This window comes from Pseudorca crassidens, chromosome 3 (genome assembly GCF_039906515.1).
Source record: "Pseudorca crassidens isolate mPseCra1 chromosome 3, mPseCra1.hap1, whole genome shotgun sequence".
Taxonomy (NCBI): Eukaryota; Metazoa; Chordata; class Mammalia; order Artiodactyla; family Delphinidae; genus Pseudorca; species Pseudorca crassidens.
The window spans coordinates 60,901,030-60,922,919 of record NC_090298.1 but is presented as its reverse complement, the minus strand read 5'-3'; the positions used below and the strand labels follow the sequence as shown (position 1 = coordinate 60,922,919).

The following is a 21,890-nucleotide window of genomic DNA, read 5'->3' as shown; positions in this document are numbered from 1 at the left end:
ACTAAAATATTTTGAAGGCAGAGTTTATAAGATTTCCCTAAAAAGGTCTGATTTAGAGACAGATCTGAAGGCATTAAAAACAACAACAAATTGCCCCTTCCCCTCCACCCCAAGAACTTCGGCTTTTGAAAAAACTTTGAAGTGAACAGAAACCATTTTGGATTAATACTTTTTTTGAAACTATCAAGACCCTCATGTGACTACTTGGCCTTTGCATTCTACCAAATAGTATCTAAAAATAAATGTAAGCTCCAACACTGCAGCAAGTCTTGCCCAATTTGTTTACTGCTGTATCCCAAGTGCCGAGAATAGTGCCTGGCCTATATTAAGGCCACCTGCTGAAGGAATGCATTGCTGCTGAACTTTTATTCTTATATAAAAGTATCTGAAATCTAGTTGTTCGAGTTCTCCCTGTAGCTTCCCTGCTCCCACAGGGTACTGAGAGCCAGGGTGACCTGCAAGACCTCCCTATCATTTTCTCCAATGGCTTCATTTCCTAAGTCATGCAAAATCCACCCCTTCTTTGAGGATGACCTCAAAGGGTCACCCATGATACCTTCTACCCTTTCTCACCGTCTATCATCTACCGGTCTCCTGTTCATTCTCCAATATTCATTAAGAAACCCAGCTCCTGATGCAGTCTTGTCCACGTATCATCACCTCAGGGAATGAAGTCGACCCATCCACTTACGCGCCTCAACCGTCATCCTCCCTGACTTCTACTAATAACCACCATCTCTGCTCCAGGAGTCTATTCCCAACCGTGCCCTTGGTATTTTTTTTTTCTTTTTAATAAATTTATTTATCTTTGGCTGCGTTGGGTCTTCGTTGCTGTGCACAGGCTTTCTCTAGTTGCGGTGAGCGAGGGCTACTCTTCATTGTGGTGGCTTCTCTTGTTGCGGAGCACAGGCTCTAGGCACACAGGCTTCAGTAGCGGTGGCGCGTGGGCTCAGTAGTTGTGGCTCGTGGGCTCTAGAGCTCAGGCTCAGTAGTTGTGGCACACAGGCTTAGTTGCTCCATGGCATGTGGAATCTCCCCGGACCAGGGCTCGAACCTGTGTCCTCTACACTGGCAGGCGGATTCTTAACCACTGCGCCACCAGGGAAGTCCCGCGCCCTTGGTATTGATCGCACAGCATAACAACACTAACAGTCACTAATATCTGAGGGCTTATTATGCACCGGGCACGGTGCTCAGTGCCACACAGGCCTTCTCTCATTTAAACTTCCTAACAACCCCACGAAGACATTAAGCTAGAGGTTTAAATAAATTTTTAAATGTCACTCGGCTGAGGAGTGGTGGAGCTGTGATTTGAACCCAGGTCAGTCAGACTCTTCAGCCAGTGCTCTTAACCATCCCACTGGGATGAAAAGAATAAAAACTTAAACCCCAGCTCTACCACTCTGTCACACAGACTTTTTGGCCTTGAGCAAAATAAACACTTAAGTCTCAGCTTTCTAATTCATAAAATACTGGCAGAAACAAAGAAGATAATATATGTCAAGTGCTTACTTAGAACAGTACCTAACATACCACAAATGTGTGTTCCATCCACCCTATTAACAAATGCTTAATGAACACCTCCTGAGCATCCAATCCTGTGGCAGGTACTGAAGACCCAGCAGTGACTGAGACAAACAAGTTCTCTGCCTTCACAGGTCTACCCAGCCCCTGCTGCATGCTCAATAATAAATATTTGATAGAACAAGCCCTCAAGGAGGTCTGCTAGCCTCCACTCTGCCCCTCTTCAATCAGCCAGTTATTTTGCTATAAAGCAATCTAATGAGGACCCTTCCGGGCTTAAAATCCTTCAGAAATTCCTCATTTGCAAAGAGATAAGAACCAAATTTCTTAACACATTATGTGAGAGCAACTGTACATAAGTGGCTCAGTTCTCCTCCCTACCCCAACCTCCTCTTCTTTAATCAGTGAAACTCTTTCTCCATTTGAAATCTATTTGGAATCTTGAATTGTAAACCAGATCAATGTAGACCTATTCTGTTAATGGCATGAGAACTGGAGTCACCAGAGTAATGGAAAGCCATGAGGACAATTTAAACAGGAGATGATGAAATAGGAGTTTTGAAGACGCTGTGTCTGCAGTGTGGAGGACGGACTAGAGGGAAGGAGTGGCTGCCGGAAGACCAGTTAGGAAGCCAGTAGAATAATCCAGGCGAGTAGTGACAGTGAACTGATTCACTATATTGGAAGTCAGGGGAAAGAGGAGAGAGGGTGTGGTAGTGAAGTAGAGACCGACTCCTAGGTTTCGGCTTGCATAACTGGGCAGATGGTGCTGCTAGCTGAGAGTAAACTGGAAGAGACAGGGTTTGGAGAAGACTCTGGGTTCAGTCTTAGATAAGCTACATTTAAGGTGACTTTGAGTTGGATATGTGTCCTGCTAAGACAACCTGGAAGCCATGGGAGTATAGCTGGTAAATGAAATTGGGCATATGAGTGTGAGGAAGATACCTGGGCTTGAGCCCTGAATGCCTCTCCACTCTTCCTGGTGTTGTATTTCTACTTATTATAAATGTCTATGAATACACATAGTTAACTACACACTTTTACTGCTTTAAAGTTCAAATATAGAAATGATAAAAAGCAAAAATCTGCTCACTCCTTGGGCTTCTCACTGCGGTGGCTTCTCTTGTTGCGGAGCACGGGCTCTAGGCACGCAGGCTTCAGTAGATGTGGCACGCAGGCTCAGTAGTTGTGGCACACGGGCTTAGTTGCTCCGCGGCATGTGGGATCTTCCCAGACCAGGGCTTGAACCCGTGACCCCTGCATTGGCAGGCAGATTCTTAACCACTGCACCACCAGGGAAGCCCCAATCTGCTTTTTTAAATCAGCAATGTAATAAGAATATTCTTCTCTATCATGGTATAGACAGTTCTATCTTACTCGTCTGAATGGCTACAAAGTATTACATAGTAGGCCTGCATCACAATTTAACCAACACCCCAAGTCACCACTAATGGATAGCTGGGTTATCTGGCAGACAGTTACCTGCCCATTCAGTAGCCATTGTCCCCCTCTGCCTTGCTCACTGAACCTGATTTTGTTCCAACAAGCAACATGTTCTGCCCTAGGTGATAGTTCATGATTGGCTTAAGGCAAGTGAGACCATCCTGTTGGCCTACCTTTTCAACTTCCCTTGCAGCTATGGGCAGTAATGTTATCAGGCTCTGGCTAATAACCCTAAGTAGAAGTCTGTTGTGAGAGTTTCTGAGTAAGCTTTTGCTTTCCTGATAAAAGAGAACTAACAGGAATACTGACTGTTCTTTCCCCTTTCTTCTGTTTTGGACATGACTATGATGACTGGGGTTCCAAAAGTCATTTTGCAACACAATGCCATAAGCCAGCACTAAGAAGAGTAAAGCAGAAAGGCAAAGAGAAAGCCTGGGCCCTGATACACAGACACACACGTAAACAGTGACTCATTTTAAAGAATCCAAATGTATTTCCACTTTAAAGCCTGAAAAAGTAAAAGGAAATGTTTTAGATCAAAGCTTCAAGGCAGAGATATAAGTGATGCCCTACAAAAATAAGAAGCACACTTAGAACAACACAATGGGGAAATACTTTCAGCTGTTCTTGAGAACACCTTTAGATGCTAGGTCTAGAAACGCCTTTCTGGCTCCCTGCCAAGCACACCCTTCTTTCCTGCAACTCGTTAAGGAAGGCCTTTGTATACAATTTCTCCTTGTTGGAAATTTCTATTTCTTTTGCCTGCCCCTTTAAAATGTGCCAAATTAAGAAATAATCTTTTACATGAAAAGTTGGAAGGTGTTTGAATTGGGTGAACCATAACTTTTCATAAGTTCACAACTAGAGTAAGTGAAACATCAGAAGTAAAAACTTTTAAAAACAGACAGAAAAAAATCCACCCCTTTCTGAGAAAAAGTGCTTCCTGGCTATTTAATTCTAGAAAACAATTTCTGTTATTTTACTGTAATGGTGATGGTTTCTTCCGTTCTCAATTTTGCCAGCTTCTCATGTTCTGGCAAAATATGTTAGATTTCTCAAAATTCAGCAACTTGTAGCTCCACTTAAACACTTAAAGGCTATTAAGTTAATAAATTTATACTGCATGAATAAACTATAGTTTTAAATACTAGACGCAAAACAACTTTATGTGTAATTCAAATTGTACATAATCCATATTTATGCTTCTAAACAAACAGAAGCTCACATCTGTACTACTTTTACAATTTACAAAGTGCTTTTACATACATTTTCCCATTTTCTATTCAAGACAAACATGTGAGTTAAATATTCTCATTTCACAGGTAGAAATAGAACCAGACATTTTCATTATTCAGTGCTTTAACCAGTATAGTATAGCCCTGAGACTTTAGATCTGCAAAGGGTTTTAATAAAGCAAATATCACATATATTTCAATTTTTATCACCATTTTCAAGTTTCCATTTTCTTAACAAAAGAAAACAATGAAAAAGTTTTCCACAATCTAGTAATAAAAATGGGAAATATTACATAGACAATTGTATACTAACCCAATGAGTTGAGATCTACCAGAAGCAAGTTTACTCTGAGGGTCCTATATTGTTACCTATATGTAGGGCACCGGCACCAGAACCACATTTAGATGAGTAATTTTTCTACTTTAGAGAAAATAATGCAGGACACTCCTAGTGCCTCCAAGTCTAATGTACATATATGTGTATGTGTTAGGGTATGTAAGTGGCCAAAAAGGATACAGAAAAATACTTAATCTAGATTTTTAGAATTATAGGACCTCTGGTTTTCCTATCTTAGGCCTTTAATAACTTGACAATTGTTTGGTCATATGTCTCATCTTTAGTAATATATTTATTTTTCTTTCCACACCGCCCTTTCTTCCTAAGTACCCTGTACATTAAGACTAGAAACTCCAACAGGTAGCTTTCTTTCTGAATTATCTTCCCCACTGCATACTTTTTCCCAGAATTTTCCTTTCCTATTTCTATATCTTGAAGACATTTCTTTATAGTAGATGAAGGAGCTATATAGCTTATATTCACTATGAGAAAAGATCAGTTCCAGCATTGATTTCCCAGCAAAAACCTGAGAGAAAAGTTGAACAGAAAGGAAAAGAACAGTGTTAACGGGCAGAGCGGTGATACCTGCACTCAGAAAGCTGCACCGCAGTCTCCGAAAATCTGAGGGCATCCTTTCATTACTGTGCTGCCAATTTACAGAGGAAAATTCTGGCTGGTCATGAGTTCAAAGCAGACCAGTATGTTTAAATTATTGGTTCAATGAATCATTCTTTTTGATGTTATAATGTTTTTTATTGCATTTGAAGACGTTTTCAAAAAGTATCTTGAGTTTGAGGCCTTGGCTAGGTAACCCTTCTGCAGTAGAAATCAGATTTTTCTGGCACAACTCCATTGCCAGCAATGGGATTTATCAAAACTACAAATGCCAGCACACTGAATATTTCAATACTGTACTCAACTGTTCATATCTAAATATTTCAGCTATGAAACAAACCAAAGGTAAATGCTTAATATATAGTACAAATCAACAGATTCTTCACAGAAGAAAACAATGAGACTGATTTTCTACAACATGTCAGCAGTTCATTAGTTCTTCAATAATATTACTTGGGTTATTTCAAATATAATAACATTTATACACCACTACCCATGTTTTCTCAACATTTTCTACCTAGGTCCTAAAGGGCATAAACAAGGATGTATATAGTCAGAATTGTTTTTATAAACTTTCGATGTTTCTTTTGTTATGTATCGTACAATAATGGAGAATATAAGGAGACAAGGACAAATGTACATTTAAGTTAGTGGTTACATGAATTTTGCTTATATGGCTAGTTGCTTATATGGGTCTTGCAAATGACAAAATAAAGTAACAAAGCTTGATAAGCTCATCTGTGCCCTGTGAACTTTAGTCCACTCATAGCATAACTTGATTCAGTCACTATTTATTAGTTTTTAAAAATGTTTTTTAAAAACTGCAAACCAGGGCTTCCCTGGTGGCGCAGTGGTTGAGAGTCTGCCTGCCAATGCAGGGGACACGGGTTCGTGCCCCGGTCTGGGAGGGTCCCACATGCGGCGGAGCGGCTGGGCCCGTAAGCCATGGCCGCTGAGCCTGCACATCCAGAGCCTGTGCTCCGCAACGGGAGAGGCCACAACAGTGAGAGGCCCACATACCGAAAAAAAAAAAAAAAACCAAAACTGCAAACCACACTTTATTACACATTTCTGAATCAAGAGCGGGTAAATTGTGACACGGTTCCCTCATGCCACTGACTCTTTTGGAGAGAAAATTTCTGCAATTAAACAAGAGTTTCCAAATTCTATAAAAAAGCTTTTGTGTTCTATGACTGACCTTCACTCTACAGTCCCTTTGACCCAAGGCACAGTCCCTGGTGCATCTTTCTGAGATTTAGTTTCCGGGAAGTTTTCAGCAAACCTCTCTCGTGCTTTCTCCCAGTTCTTTTTGCTCTTGTTTTGGAGAAGGTGAACATCTTCAATTGAAGATGGCTTGCCTGTCCCCAAGCCTGCATGTGTTCGCCGAAGTTGAAGCTGGATCTGTTACCAAAAGTTAAGAAGAGAACTTACTGTAGTATCTAAACACACTGAAATCTGCTATATCCAATTTGGTACTTTAACTATAATTCTTTGAATTAGAAAAGATTGATGCATAAAAAAAACTGTCAAATGCATCAAATACATACAGGAATAAATACATGATTATACATTGTCTTGCTTGTCAATAAGTACAGATGACTCTACAGAAAACAGAATGCTCCTTAAACAGCAATCACCAAATTTCACTGAGATGCTGCAGAATCAACCTGTCATCTACTCTAACGAGAAGTAAAAGCAATGGATGTATTTAAACCTACAGTCCAAGCCTCACCTAAGTAAGTGAACAGGTAAGTTAAACATTAAGAGTCATAAAAAGAGAACTTGTTTATTTTCATAAAAGGAGGGGAGGACTTTGCATTATTTTGAGAACCATTACAAGCCACCACTTACTGAGTGCCTAATATATTTCAGGCACCATCCTAGGGGCTTTATGTTCAGACATCCCTGAAAGAGTTCTCATTATCCCCATTTTTACATATGAAAACTGAAATCCAAACTTGCCCTAAGTCACACAGCTAGTAATAGAACACATATTCTAACCTGACTACTAAACCCATGTTCATCCCACTGTACCTCAATGAAATGAGAAAATTTACATTAAACTCACACTGATGCACCCATTATTTCTTCAGGTACCAACTAATTATCAAGAAAGTTCTTTGATCATATTACTACTTTGTAAGGTTTTTGTGAAAGAGAATCTGAACCTCTGATGAACCATGGGACTATAGAATTAAACCACTGTATTGTTTTCCAGACATGATTCTCTCTATTGCTTGTTACATGCTCTGAATCTTGAACCTAAAACAGATTCTCCAGCTAGTACAGAGTCTGCCTGTTCGTAAAGTAACACTGTGATTGCTCTTGCATGTCAGGACAAGGCACAGTGAAGAAGTCATTAAAAATAACTAAAAGACACAGAAGAACTTCTGGCTCAGGAAATAACATTCACTATCCTAGTCTGATGAAGGAAAAAACTCTAAGAGCCTTCCTAAGAACTTTAAAAACAAAACAAAACACATCATAAACACATATATTTGGTAACTGTGATTGCCACAAAGGTAGTAATTATGTCTCTTTTTGCTTGCTACAATACTCCTAGCACTTAAGGCAACACCTGGCATATAGTAAGTGCAGTAAATATATCCATTACAAGAATAAAGAATGAAAGAAATCTCAAGTCTTACCGGAGTTTTCATTCCTCCACCGTCCTTCCCTAGGCCCTCTCCTTTTTTCCAACCCATCTTTTCCAACATCTTCCGACCTTTATTGCTATCAGTAATTTCACTTTAGAGAAAAGTAAGATGAGAGTTGACTTCTAAAAGACCATTTAAGTCACATTTATAATAAATTCATGAATTAAAAATAACTGGTACGACTCCTTTAGAAACTACTGGGCATTACCTAATAAAGTTGAAGATACACAAATTCTACTCCTACATATACTATTTAACAGAAAAGGGAATGTTTTGCAGTCAAATCTAACAATAACCACAAATCAGAAACAATCCAGATGTCCATCAGTGGTAAAGTGGATAATCTGTGGCATATTCATACAAGAGAATATTATATGGCAATATAATATAAAACGTACCGAACATAACAAAGTAATGCTGAACAAAAAGAATATAGACACAAAATAAATACCAAATTATTCCATTTATTTAAAGTTAAAAAATACGTGAAATTAATCTGATGCTGGTGAAGTCAGTAGAATAGTTACCTTTGGGGAGGAGAGAGGAATAGTGATTAAGAGGGGACACTAGGAGGGTAGGTTTCTGCGGTTACTGATAATTTTCTATTTCTTGACCAGGACATGTATTCTGCAATGTGTTAATCTTATGATGTATCACTGATATTGATACTTACATTTGTGAATTTAACATCAATAAAAAAAGTTAAAACGAAACCTCTCATTAACTATTTGCATTTTGTTTTATGATTTTATGGTCTGCTAATTTAAGGGTATTTTAATTTTATGTTCTATCACATTGTCTTTTCAGAATATGTAAATTAGCTCTTTAATAACAATAACCCAAGCAATGTCAGACCAATGGATTTCATTTTTCATTTCTGTCTTCTAATTTAACTGTAATGCAATCTTCATATTCTCCAGCAATTATTTCAAAAATATTAAACCTTAAAATATATTTGTCATGTTGCTTAGCATATCTAATTTAAAATGCTATACCTCATAAAATGTGACTCCATAAACTCTAAGATGCACTGTTAGTCTATGTACCATTAAGAAAAAACTGCTGTCACATGTAACTGTAAAATTCTATCCAAGTAGTATATCTTAGAATCAATAAAATGATAATAAGTCAAAATTTAGTAACTAATTGTTAGTTCTACATGAAAGATTTAAATGTTAACTAAACCTAGAATTTATATTCTGAGAAACAAAATGTAGCTAATATATGATTAAATGCAGAAATATAATCATTTTGTAGGCTTCAAAATTACATTTTTCATGTTTATCAATGCTAGTTTACCAAGAGCAACGAACTGAATCAAAAATAAGTAAGGGGGCTTCCCTGGTGGCGCAGTGGTTGAGAGTCCACCTGCCGATGCAGGGGACATGGGTTCGTGCCCCGGTCCGGGAAGATCCCACATGCCGCGGAGCGGCTGGGCCCATGAGCCGTGGCCACTGAGCCTGCGTGTCCGGAGCCTGTGCTCCGCAAAGGGAGAGGCCACAACAATGAGAGGCCCACGTACCGTAAAAAAAAAAAAAAAAAAAAAAGTAAGGGACTCCCCTGGTGGTCCAGTGGTTAAGAATCCGCCTTCCAATGCAGGGGATGCGGGTTCCATCCCTGGTCGGGGAACTAAGATCCCACATGCTACGGGGCAACTAAGCCCAGGCGCCACAACTAGAAAGAAGCCCGCGCCCCGCAAGAAAGATCCCACGTGTCACAACTAAGATCCCGCGTGCCACAGCTAAGACGTGACGCAGCCCCCCCCCCCCGCAAAAAAAAAACAGTAAGAAAAATAGTATTTCAGGGTCAAGAACAGAAGCAGTTGAGTTCTGAAATAACTATTAAAAGTATCAGTCCATACCAATTTCTTACTAGCCCAGCCTCCTAAATATCTAATATATAAAAGTATGGTCACTCAATTGTGTGGCTACAATGTTAGCTATGCATATATATGTGTGTTTAAGTTTGTATGTGATAAATCTGTATGTATACTTACATATATGATCAGTAATTTTCTAGGGAATAACGCAATACCAATATTAGAGGAAAATGTAAACAGATGTAGAGTTTCCATCTTGATCTATATTACTCCTTTAAAAGGCTACCTATCAGATTATATAGCCCTATAAATCACATCACCCTATGAATCTGATTATGGTACAAAGACTGTTTCAAGCAATTAAAATTTAATACTTACGAATGAACAGATGCAGGAGCATCATCTCTTTGGAAAGTTCCTTCACTTCCAATCTGCTCCCTACGTTTTCCAGCTCTATCTTTATATTTTGGATTCTTCAAAGCCTTTTCATCTTCGTAGTCTGTATTCTTCATAAACATGAAATATTCATTGAGGAAAACAAAACTAATAAATAAAAATATAATGTCTGTATATTTGCCTTGCTTAGCAAATATGGTTCAATGTGGTCTCCATTAAATAAGCCATGATATAAATTAAGATATACAAATTAAGACAATTACATTATTGAATATATCTATTCTATCCCCTTTAATATAGTGAAAATATAGTATATTTTGAATCAATGCTGTGTACTCATATTCTCATATGAACTACCAGTATTCAAAAAAATATGGAGAACCCCTGGGGCTGGGGAAAAAAATCTACTTCTCCTTTTCTCTTAGGAACTGAAAGTTCCAAAGGACCTAAAATATTTTGATACTGTTCCTTAGAAGGGAAAAATGTAGAAAGTCTTTAAAAAATAGATAAAAGGAAATAAATGCTCTTTTACCCTGGCAATAATAATAGCTTTTTGCTTCAATACAGCTTCATTACATGATTAATCAGTCACTCCACAAATATTTTCTAAGTAAAGAGTAAGTTATGCCCTATGCTAGGTGACAGAATGCAAAGAAATTTATAATCCTAAAGTGCAGACACACACAGTCTTCAGCATGTTACAGTATGACTGGTTCGACAATTAAGGTATACACAAGATATGGCAGTGGCACAAAAGAGACAGGCAATTCAGCTTGGGGTTTCAAAGGCTCCTCTTCCCCTTTGTTACTATTTGCTAATCTTTACATAAAAAGTACAACATTCATCCAAAAAGATGCTACAGACTGCTAGAGCAATGCAAGGAAAGTACCACAGAAGTTTTTACTTAATTTTGCTTTCAAAACAGAAAAATACAGACCACCAACCCTAATGGGTATTCCCCCCAGAAAATGATGTAGAAATTAAGCTAAAATTTTTGAAAAAACATTTTAATCTCTCCTTATAGATCTTCTATTTTCCTCCCAAATTAACCTCTTAACATTTTTTTCTATTATGATTTCTCTCCCTTAGTACAACAGTAACAAAAACTACAATTCTGCATAAAAATGTTATTTTGGCAGCATCTTTTCTGACTTGTTCATAAAGTGTAAAAAACACTGGACAAATACACTTAAGACCTAGATCCTATATCTAGCTCTGTCGTTTAGTAGGTAGGTGACCAGCTCTAGTTTCTCTAATGTAAAATGGCAATATTAATTAGTTTTCTGGTCTACTTATAGGATTAAATGGTAATTTTTTTAAACTGCCTTACTGAGGTATAATTAACATACAATAAATTACACATAAAGTGTACAGTTACTTTTGAGATTCGTATACACTTATGAAACCATCACAATTAAGATAATAAACATATTCATCTCCCACAAAAGTATCCTCGTCCTTCTTTGTAATCTATCCCTCCAGCCCCTCTCCCTGTGCATCTTCTCCTGTAGCCAGGCAACCACTGATCTTTCTGCCATGATACATTAGGTTTGCTTTCCTAGAATTTTATAGCATCGAAGTATATAGCATGTTGAGTTGATCTTTGAACAACATGGGTTTGAACTTCGTGGATCCACTTATACCTAGATTTTTTTTCAGCACTAAATACTACAGTATTACACAATCTGCAATTGGTTGAATCTGTGGATGCAGAACCCCAGGTATACAGGAACTGTGGACATAGAGGGCTGAGTACCAGCTATATGCAGATTTTTCAACCAAGGTGAGAGTCAGCACACTTAATCCCCGGGTTTTTCAACGGTCAACTGTACTCTTTTTGTCTGGTTCTTTCACTCAGCACAATCATTTTGAGATTCATCCATGTTGTAATCTGTATCAATAGCTTATGCTTTTTTATTGCTAGAGTGTTTGACCATATAGATTTAACATAGTTTGTTTATCCATTAATGATGGACAGATGAGTTTTTTCCAGTTTTTGGCTTTTAGAAAAAAAGCTGCTGTGACCATTTGCTCACTAGTTTTTGTATGAACATATGCTTTCATTTCTCTTGGATAGAAATGAAATACTTTGAAGTAGAATGGTGAATAATACAGTAGGTGTACATTTAACTTTTTGACAAAGTACTAAACTCTTCTCCAAAGCAATCACACCATTTATATTTTCACCAGCAGTGTATGAGAGTTCCTGTTCCTCCACATGCCCACCAACACTTAGTATGGTCAGTCTTTTTAATTGGTTTTAAATAGCAATTCCCCAATGACTAATAATACTGAACATCTTTTCATGTGTGTATTTGCCACCTGCTTTGGTGAAGTGTCTATTCAAATCTTTTGCTTATTTTTAAATTAAGTTGTTTTCCCTTATTGAGTTTTCAGAGTTCTTTATATACTCTAGGTATAAGATACATGACTTTTATCAGATATATGATTTGCGAATATTTTTCCCAGTCTGTGGCTTACCTTTTCATTCTCTTAATCGTGTCTTTGGAAGAACAGAAGTTTTGGAGGAAGTACAATTTGTGCTTTTATGGATAGTGTTTTTAGTGTTAGATACCTTAAAAAATCTTTGACTTTTTTTTTAAGGTTTGCTTCTAGAAGTTTAAATTTATATCTATAGTCCATTTTGAGTTCATTTTTATATGTTATGAGGTGGGGATCAAGGTTATTGTTGTTGTATATGGCTATCTAATTGTTCCAGCACTGACTGTTGAAAAAAGACCATCCTCTTTCCACCAAATTGCCTTCATGCCTTTGTTGAAAATCATACACACACACACACGCACACACGTATACACATTTATCTATGTATCTATGTATCTATATGGGTCTATTTCTGGACTCATTATTCTGTTCCATCAACATATTTATCTTTTTGCCAGTACTATACTGTTTTTATTGCTGTAGTTTATAATAAGTCTTGAAATCAGGCAGTATTAGTCCTCCAACTGTGTTTTTCGAGGGTATCATTTTAATGCAAGTTTTTTAAAAACCAGAAATGGTTATTCCAATATAGGGTATTATCATCACTTTCCTACTCCAACCTCAACAGTTGTTGAGGTAAACAGTAAAAAACTAACAGGAACTACATAAATCTCAGAATCATTCTAAATAGCTCTCTTTTTATATATAAAAATGGACTATGCTTATCTACAGGCAGTTTTATACAAAACCAGACGCACAGTTTAACACATGTAACAATATTTAACTCCCTTACCTGCAAACCATATTTTACTCGTATTTTCTTTAATTCTTTTCTCCTTTCCAGCTCTTTTTCCTCCTTACTTAGAGTTGGACCAACTAAAAGGAAAAATTGAGTTTGGTTTAAAGAAAAAAAAAAACACTAAATATGATATAATACTGTTTATTTAATAATGAAAAACTAATAGTACTAGTATCCCATCTGCAGATTAATAAAAAGTTCAAATAAATTAATATAAAAGGATCTTAGGTTGTGATGATGTCCTTTCAGCATTTTGGTAATTAAATCTACTTGGAAAGTAAACCAAAACTCGAAAGATTATAGGAATGTTTTAGATATTGAAAGAAACACTGCACATCTTAATTTTTCAATATGGTTACTGTAATAGAAATCCAAATGCAGAAATATTGTGAGTTTTCCAAAGGAACATAAGCTTGTGCAAAAGAAAAATAACAGAACCCAAGATTCACGTTACTATGTAACGTGCCATACTCATTTTCATAAGGTAGTATGAGAAGACAAAAAATACATAATGAACGTGTATAGTTGGTATTTAAAGGAAACAAACGATGTGAAAAAAATTACTTACTAGTTAAAAGGATCTTTCAATTTTTAAAGCCTTAGATGAGTGGGTTTTAAACAAGATAGTAACATTTTACAATATTATTTATTATAGAAAGTAATGGTATATACACAGATAATATATCAAACAAGCTATAAGTAGGAAAGCAAATATATCAACAAATAAATCTTAATACCTTGGCCTATTATTTTCTATGTTACTATTTTACATCAGAGTTTAACTGTGGATGACTTTTTATATCAGTAAACAGATGTTAAAGGGAAACCAATCTCTATTTATGTCACAATTACTCCCTTGAAGTACATTTAGCTACCACTGCAGTGCTGCTTCAAAAGCCTATAGACTGGATTAGCAAAAACAGAGCTAATGATTATCATTCCTGGTCATAAAGTAACCTAATGCTGTAATAGTACAAATTACTACACAGAAAAACCAACTACAATCATAATCTACTAGTCTAGGTCTCAAATTTCAAATACATGTCATTTCTTAGGCTCATTTGATAATATTCACTTAAATACAAATGTATCTCAATAGAGTATTATATCAATTAGATATGAAGCTGGTACTGATACTTTTTTAGAACACGCAGTGAATTAAAAAGCTACCATGCCCATAAACAGTATGTTTCACATACCAAAAGGTTCATCTTTCTTATCAAGACGAAGGTGAGCTCTAACCTGCCCTGGTTCACAGCCATCACAGGTATCACTGCCAGGGTGAATGTGAAAGGACAACACAGTCTCTCCAATTTTCACTTCATCTCCATGCTCAAGTATGTAAGGGTCACATTTAGTTTTGGGCTAAAGGAGAAAAAAATTACAAAGCCAAACCCAAGAGAGTTACATATGGTTATTTTATTTATTTTATGTCTACTGTAATGTCTGATTATAAAAATAAAAATTGAGATTGTTCTCAATGAGATAGACATATGCACACACATTTCCACAAAACTTGAAGGTGATGCATAATATTCTACTAGTTGAGAAGATGACAGCTGAACCGAGCAACTTCTAATTTTTTTTTAATATTTATTATTATTTATTTTTGGCTGCATTGGGTCTTCGTTGCCAGGCGTGGGCTTTCTCTAGTTGCAGCAAGCCGGGGCTACTCTTCGTTGTGGTGCGCGGGCTTCTCACTGCAGTGGCTTCTCTTATTTCAGAGCACAAGCTCCAAGCACATGGGCTTCACTAGTTGTGGCACATGGGTTCAGTAGTTGTGGCTCGCAGGTTTAGTTGCTCCGCGGCATGTGGAATCTTCCAGGACCAGGGCTCGAAGCCATGTGCCGTGCATTGGCAGGCAGATTCTTAACCACTGCGCCACCGGGGAAGCCCTCTAATTTTTATATTATCAAAATCCACTGATCTCCCCATCTCCATGTCCAATCCTATCACAGAAATACCCAACTCAAACTTCAAACAGTCTACTACCAAAATGAAAAATCACAATCAAAAAGATGAAGTGTTAAGGAGATAGGTGCATCATATTTCCCTTTTTCCGTCCTCTCTTGATAATTCAGTTTTATCTCATTTTTGATTCTTATAGACTAAGACCTCCCTCCCTCCCTTCCATATATTATCTTATTATGTGCTAAAGCACTTTGTTACATGTTGGGATAGAAGAGTTAACTAAATAGACATAGCCCTTGCCTTCAAGGAGTTTACAGTTTAACAACATTTCCTTTAACAGTTTAAACACACACACACACACACACACACACACACACACACACACACACACACACACACACACACACACACACACACACAGGATGGCCCCTAAAGTTGCTATAAGAACATTTACTCTGAATAGCTTTAAAATGCATTTATTTCCAAAAATAAGGCACAGGTACATAATTAGAAGTCAAAACTCAACAGTTAAGTATCCACTTACTGTATACATTTTTTAGCCCTTTCTAAGAATTCCCTTCCATGTTAACACATTTGGGTGAATACCAATCTGAACTAAATGATATGTATAATAACTATGGCCCTGAGGGATAAAAAGTTTCATTTCAGTTTTTTAAAATAATGTGCAAGTATTTAATTAATAAGTATATACTCACTTGAAGAATCTGTTTTCCATTTACAATTGTACCATTTTGACTGCCTTGATCCACAAGGACATAACTTTGTAAGTCGTGATCAAAATAAATTTCTGCATGAAACTTAAAAAAAAAGAAACCAGGTAATTATAAAGTATTATACCTTTTTTTAAACCATAGATAATTTCTCTATGATAAGATGCAATGAACTTTAGTCTCTTAATAATTTAGCTTTTATTATTTTTAATACATTTTTTTCAGAATACAAAAGTATAATAATGCTTCTGGTAGAAATGAGAAGGCTACAGGAGAAAAACTCACCTATAATTCCGCCTATAATTACCATTAATAATTTAGTATGTGTCCTACCTTTTCTACTTTTATAATATAGTTGAGATTATACTATATATATAATTTGAAATAATTTTTTCACCTAATATGTCTGTTCATGTTATTAAAAATTCTTAATACAAAAGGTGATTTGAAACATTCAAGGCTGACTTCTCAGTTTTTTCCAAATTTTCAATACTCAGAACTAATCACTCCCTTCTGTTCCACAGCACTTTGTTTATATAACAATTAAATTATACAAAGTTTCCGTATATGTGAATGTCACTGTACTGCTTACAATTTTCGCTTACATTTATTTTTATTTAATTAATTTAATTTACTTATTTATTCATTTATTTGTTTATTTATTTGGCTGTGTCAGGTCTTAGCTGCAGCATGCAGGATCTTCCTTGAGGCACGCGGCTCTTTCGTTGTGGCGTGTGGGCTTGGGCTTCTCTCTAGTTGTGGTGTGTGGGTTTTCTCTCTAGTTGTGGTGCACGGGCTCCAGAGCACTGTGGGCTCCGTAGTTTGCAGCACACACGCTCTCTCGTTGAGGCGCTCGGGCTTAGCTGCCCCACAGCATGTGGGATCTTAGTTCCCCGACCAGGGATCGAACCCACATCCCCTGCATTGGGAGGTGGATTCTCTACCACTGGACCACCAAGGAAGTCCCTATTGCTTACATTTAGTTTACAATTTTCTTACCACTTAGTACATAATACAGTACCTCACATATATTGGGCATGTACTCAATACATGCCTATTTAACTGGATATAGAGCTGCAGAAATATTTAACTTTAAATTTCATAAACAATACATTGCTGGTGGGAATGTAAAATGGTGCAGCTGCTTTGTGGGGGGTCTGACAGTTCCTCAAAATGTTAAACAGGGAGTTACCATACAATTCAACAATTCTACTCTGAGGTAGGCATCAAGAGGAATGAAAACATACCTCCAAACAAAAACCTGTACGTGAAATGTTCACAGCAGCATTATTCTTAATAACCAAAAAGTGGAAACAATTCAAATGTCCATCAGCTGATGAACAGATAAAAAACACTGTATCTGAACATTGAAGTAGTATTTGGCAATAAAAAGAAATGAAGTACTGATATATGCTACAACATGGATGAATCTTGAAGACATGCTAAATAAGCAAAAAAGCTAGTTACAGGGGTGGGGTCAAGATAGCGTACTAGGAGGACAGGGAATTCGCGTCTCCGCACAACTAGGGCACCTAGCAGGCACCGGTGGGGGACAACGGACACCTAAGGGGATGGCAGGAACCCCCAGCAACTGGGTAGGATGTGGGATGTGGGGGGAGTGAAGGGGGGGGAGAAGTGGAGGTGGGACGGAACTGGCACCCCTAAGGGGCAGGTGGGGGAGGGGAAGGAATCCCACGTCCAAAGGGGGAAATTGGGGAACCACTGGGAGGGCAGAGGATCAAAAGGGAGCGTGGCCAGGTTTCCCCTGCCCACTTGGGCCCCCAGGAACCTGTTCAGATCTCAGGCCTGATCCTCTACCTACCGAGGCCCCCTCCAGCCACACAGGTCCTGAGAAGTGGGAGAGAGGGAAGGGGGAGCAAAAGTAAAGGCCGGACCTAAGGGACAGCACCCCTGAGGGGTGGCTAGGGAGAGGAGGAGTTCCTACACCCAGTGGGACCCACCCACGGTTAGGGGTCCACAGGCGGGGGGAGACCCTGGGGGAGACAGTGGGGGAGAGGCACAAAAGAATGGAAGGGAATGGGGCCAATGCTTTCCCTGTCCACTTAGGCACCGGGGAGCTTGTTGGGCTCCCAGGCTTAATCCTCTGCCCTCAGAGCCTCCCTCCTGCCTCGCAGAAACCAAGCCCCGTCCCCACCCCCCCCCGACCCAGGGCCCCAGCTCTGCACTCAGAGACACCCTCCAACACTTGGCCTAAACCCCACCCCCACACCCTCACTCAGGGCCCTACCTCCAAACTCCAGAACTCCACACTCCAGAGGCCCTTCTTTCAACATGCTACCTCTCCCCTTCCACGCAGGTCCTAAGCAGAGGCCCCGCCCAATGCCTGAACATCACCACCTACGCTCCACCCCATGCTCAAATGTCACCCCCCACCTGCCTAGGTCCCGCCCCACCCTAACTCGCACCCCTACCTGTTTCACCCCAGCTTACACTCTGCCCCCATAGCCAAGGTGCATTTTTTTCTTTTTTCCTCTTTTGGATTGGGGTTCTGTTTTACCTTGTTGATTCATTGTTGTTCTATTATATTTTTATTTTTCCTGATAAACCTCTTATTTTTCTAATTTTATTTTATTCTTTATACTTTGTTATTGTTCTCTCTTTTTGGCTTGTTCCCTGCCCTCCCCCCGCTTTTTTTCTTTTTTCTGTTGTGTTATTTTACCTTGTTGCAGTTGTTTCAATTATAGTTTTGTTTTTCCTAATATAATTTTTATCTTTCTAATTCAATTTTGTTTTTTATTCTTTGATACTGTACTGCTCCTTTTCTTCTTTCTTTCTTTCTTTTTTTTACCATGCCACAAAGCTTGCAGGATCTTGATTCCTAGGCTGCAGATCAGGTCCGAGCTCCTGTGGTAGGAGCTCCGAGTCCAAACCGCTGCACTAACAGAGAAGCTCAGACCCCAGGGACTATCAATTGGAGTGAGGCCTCCCAGAGGTCCTCATCTCAGCACCAAGACCCAGCTTTATCCAACTGCCTGCAAACTCCAGTACTGGACATCTCAGGGCAAACAACCAGTAAGACAGGAATACAGCACCACCCATCCAAAAAAAAGAAAGAAACGACAAAAAAATATGTTACAGACGAAGAAGCAGGTAAAAACCTACAAGACCAAATAAATGAAGATGAAATAGCTAACCTACCTGAAAAAGAATTCAGAGTAATGACAGTAAAGATGATCTAAAATCTCAAAAACAGAATGGAGAAAAGACAAGAAACACTTAACAAGGATCTAGAAAAACTAAAGAGCAAACAAACAATGATGAACACAATTACTGAAATTATAAATACACTAGAAGGAATCAATAACAAAATAACAGATATGTGAGCTGGAAGATAAAATGGTGGAAAAAACTGCCAGGGAGCAGAAAAAAGAAAAAAAAGAATTGAGGACAGTCTCAGAGACATCTGGTACAACATTAAATGCACCAACATCCAAATTACAGGGGTCCCAGAAGAAGAAGAGAAAAAGAAAGGGTCTGAAAAAATATTGGAAGAGATTATAGTTGAAAACTTCCCTAACATGGGAAAGGAAATAGTCAATCAAGTCCAGAAAGCACAGAGAGCCCCATACAGGATAAACCCAAAGAGAAACACATAGAGACGCATATTAATCAAACTATTAAAAAATAAATACAAAGAAAAAGTATTAAAAGCAGCAAGGGAAGAGCAACAAATAACATACAAGAGAATCACCATAAGGTTAACAGGTGATCTTTCAGCAGAAACTCTGCAAGCCTGAAGGGAGTGGCAGGACATATTTAAAGTGATGAAAAGAAAAAATCTACAAACAAGATTACTCTACCCAGCAAGGACCTCATTCAGATTTGATGCAGAAATTAAAATGTTTACAGACAAGGAAAAGATAACAGCATTCAGCACCACCAAACCAGCTTTACAACAAATGCTAAAGGAACTTCTCTAGGAAGGAAACACAAGAGAAGGAAAAGACCTACAAAAACAAACTGAAAACAATTAAGAAAATGGTAATAGGAACATACATATCAATAATTACCTTAAATGTAAATGGATTAAATGCTTCAACCAAAAGACATAGACTGGCTGAATGGATACAAAAACAAGACTCGGACATATGCAGTCTACAAGAGACCCACTTCAGACCTAGGGACACATACAGACTGAAAGCGAGGGGATGGAAGAAGATATTCCATGCAAATGGAAATCAAAAGAAAGGTGGAGTAGCAATTCTCATATCAGACAAAATAGACTCTAAAATAAAGGCTATTACAAGACACAAAAGAGGACACTACATAATGATCAAAATACCAATCCAAGAATATATAACAACTGTAAATATTTATGCCCCAACACAAGAGCACCTCAATACATAAAGCAAATGCTAACAGCCATAAAAGGGGAAATTGAGAGTAACACAATAATAGGGGATTTTAACACCCCACCTTCACCAATGGACAGATCATCCAAAATGAAAATAAATAATGAAACACAAGCTTTAAATGACACATTAGACAAGATGGACTTAATTGATATTTATAGGACATTCCATCCAAAAACAACAGAATACACTTTCTTCTCAAGGGCTCATGGAACATTCTCCAGGACAGACCACATCTTGGGTCACAAATGAACCCTTGGTAAATTTAAGAAAATTGAAATCGTATCAAGTATCTGTTCCGACCACAACACTATGAGACTAGATATCAATAACAGGAAAAATACTGTAAAAAATACAGACATATGGAGGCGAAACAATACGCTACTAAATAACCAAGAGATCACTGAAGAAATCAAAGAGGAAATAGAAAAATACCTAGAAACAAATGACAATGAAAACACGACAATCCAAAACCTATAGGATGCAGCAAAAGCAGTTCTAAGAGGGAAGTTTATAGCAATACAATCCTACTTCAAGAAACAAGAAACATCTCAAATAAACAACCTAACCTTACACCTAAAGCAATTAAAGAAAGAAGAACAAAATATCCCCAAAGTTAGCAGAAGGAAAGAAATCATAAAGATCAGATCAGAAATAAATGAAAAAGAAATGAAGGAAATGATAGCAGAGATCAAAAAAACTAAAAGTTGGTTCTTTGAGAAGATAGGCAAAATTGATAAACCATTAGCCACACTCATCAAGAAAAAAAGGGAGAAGACTCAAATCAACAGAATTAGAAATGAAAAAGGAGAAGTAACAACTGACACTGCAGAAATACAAAGGATCATGAGAGATTACTACAAACAACTATGTGCCAATTAAGTGGACAACAAGGAAGAAATGGCCAAATTCTTAGAAAAGCACAACCTCCCGAGACTGAACCAGGAAGAAACATAAAATATAAACAGATCAATCACAAGCACTGATATTGAAACTGTGATCAACAAACAAAAGCCCAGGACTAGACGGCTTCTCAGGCGAATTCTATCAAACATTTAGAGAACAGCTAACACCTATCCTTCTCAAAGTCTTCCAAAATATAGCAGAGGGAGGGACAATCCCAAACTCATTCGACAAGGCCACCATCACCCTGATACCAAAACCAAAGATGTCACAAAAAAAGAAAACTATAGGCCAATATCACTGAAGAACATAGGTGCAAAAATTACTCAACAAAATACTAGCAAACAGAATCCAACAGCATATTAAAAGGATCATAGACCATGATCAAGTGGAGTTTATTCCAGGAATGCAAGGATTCCTCAGTTTAGGCAAATCAATCAGTTTGATACACCATATTAACAAACTGAATGATAAAAACCATATGACAGATTGGGGGAAGATGGTGGAAGAGTAAGACGCGGAGATCACCTTCCTCCCCACAGATACACCAGAAATACATCTACACGGGGAACAACTCCTACAGAACACCTACTGAACACTGGCAGAAGACCTCAGACCTCCCAAAAGGCAAGAAACTCCCCATGTACCTGGGTAGGGCAAAAGAAAAAAGAGAAAACAGAGACAAAGAATAGGGATGGGACCTGC

The 21,890-nt window shown here is 38.0% G+C and overlaps 1 protein-coding gene across 1 annotated transcript in view; it reads right to left on the bottom strand.

Annotated features, from left to right (window-relative positions):
- Nucleotides 1-4,105: 4,105 nt before the first annotated feature.
- AGGF1 (angiogenic factor with G-patch and FHA domains 1) overlaps nucleotides 4,106-21,890 on the bottom strand; it is a 49,009-nt gene continuing 31,224 nt past the window's right edge. The window contains exons 9-14 of the mRNA XM_067731050.1: nucleotides 15,895-15,996; nucleotides 14,467-14,632; nucleotides 13,262-13,344; nucleotides 10,009-10,136; nucleotides 7,803-7,902; nucleotides 4,106-6,555 (exon numbers count right to left, since the gene is read on the bottom strand). Coding sequence (XP_067587151.1) covers nucleotides 6,355-6,555; nucleotides 7,803-7,902; nucleotides 10,009-10,136; nucleotides 13,262-13,344; nucleotides 14,467-14,632; nucleotides 15,895-15,996 — 780 coding nt within the window. The 3' untranslated portion in view covers nucleotides 4,106-6,354. The remainder of the gene's footprint in view (nucleotides 6,556-7,802; nucleotides 7,903-10,008; nucleotides 10,137-13,261; nucleotides 13,345-14,466; nucleotides 14,633-15,894; nucleotides 15,997-21,890) is intronic.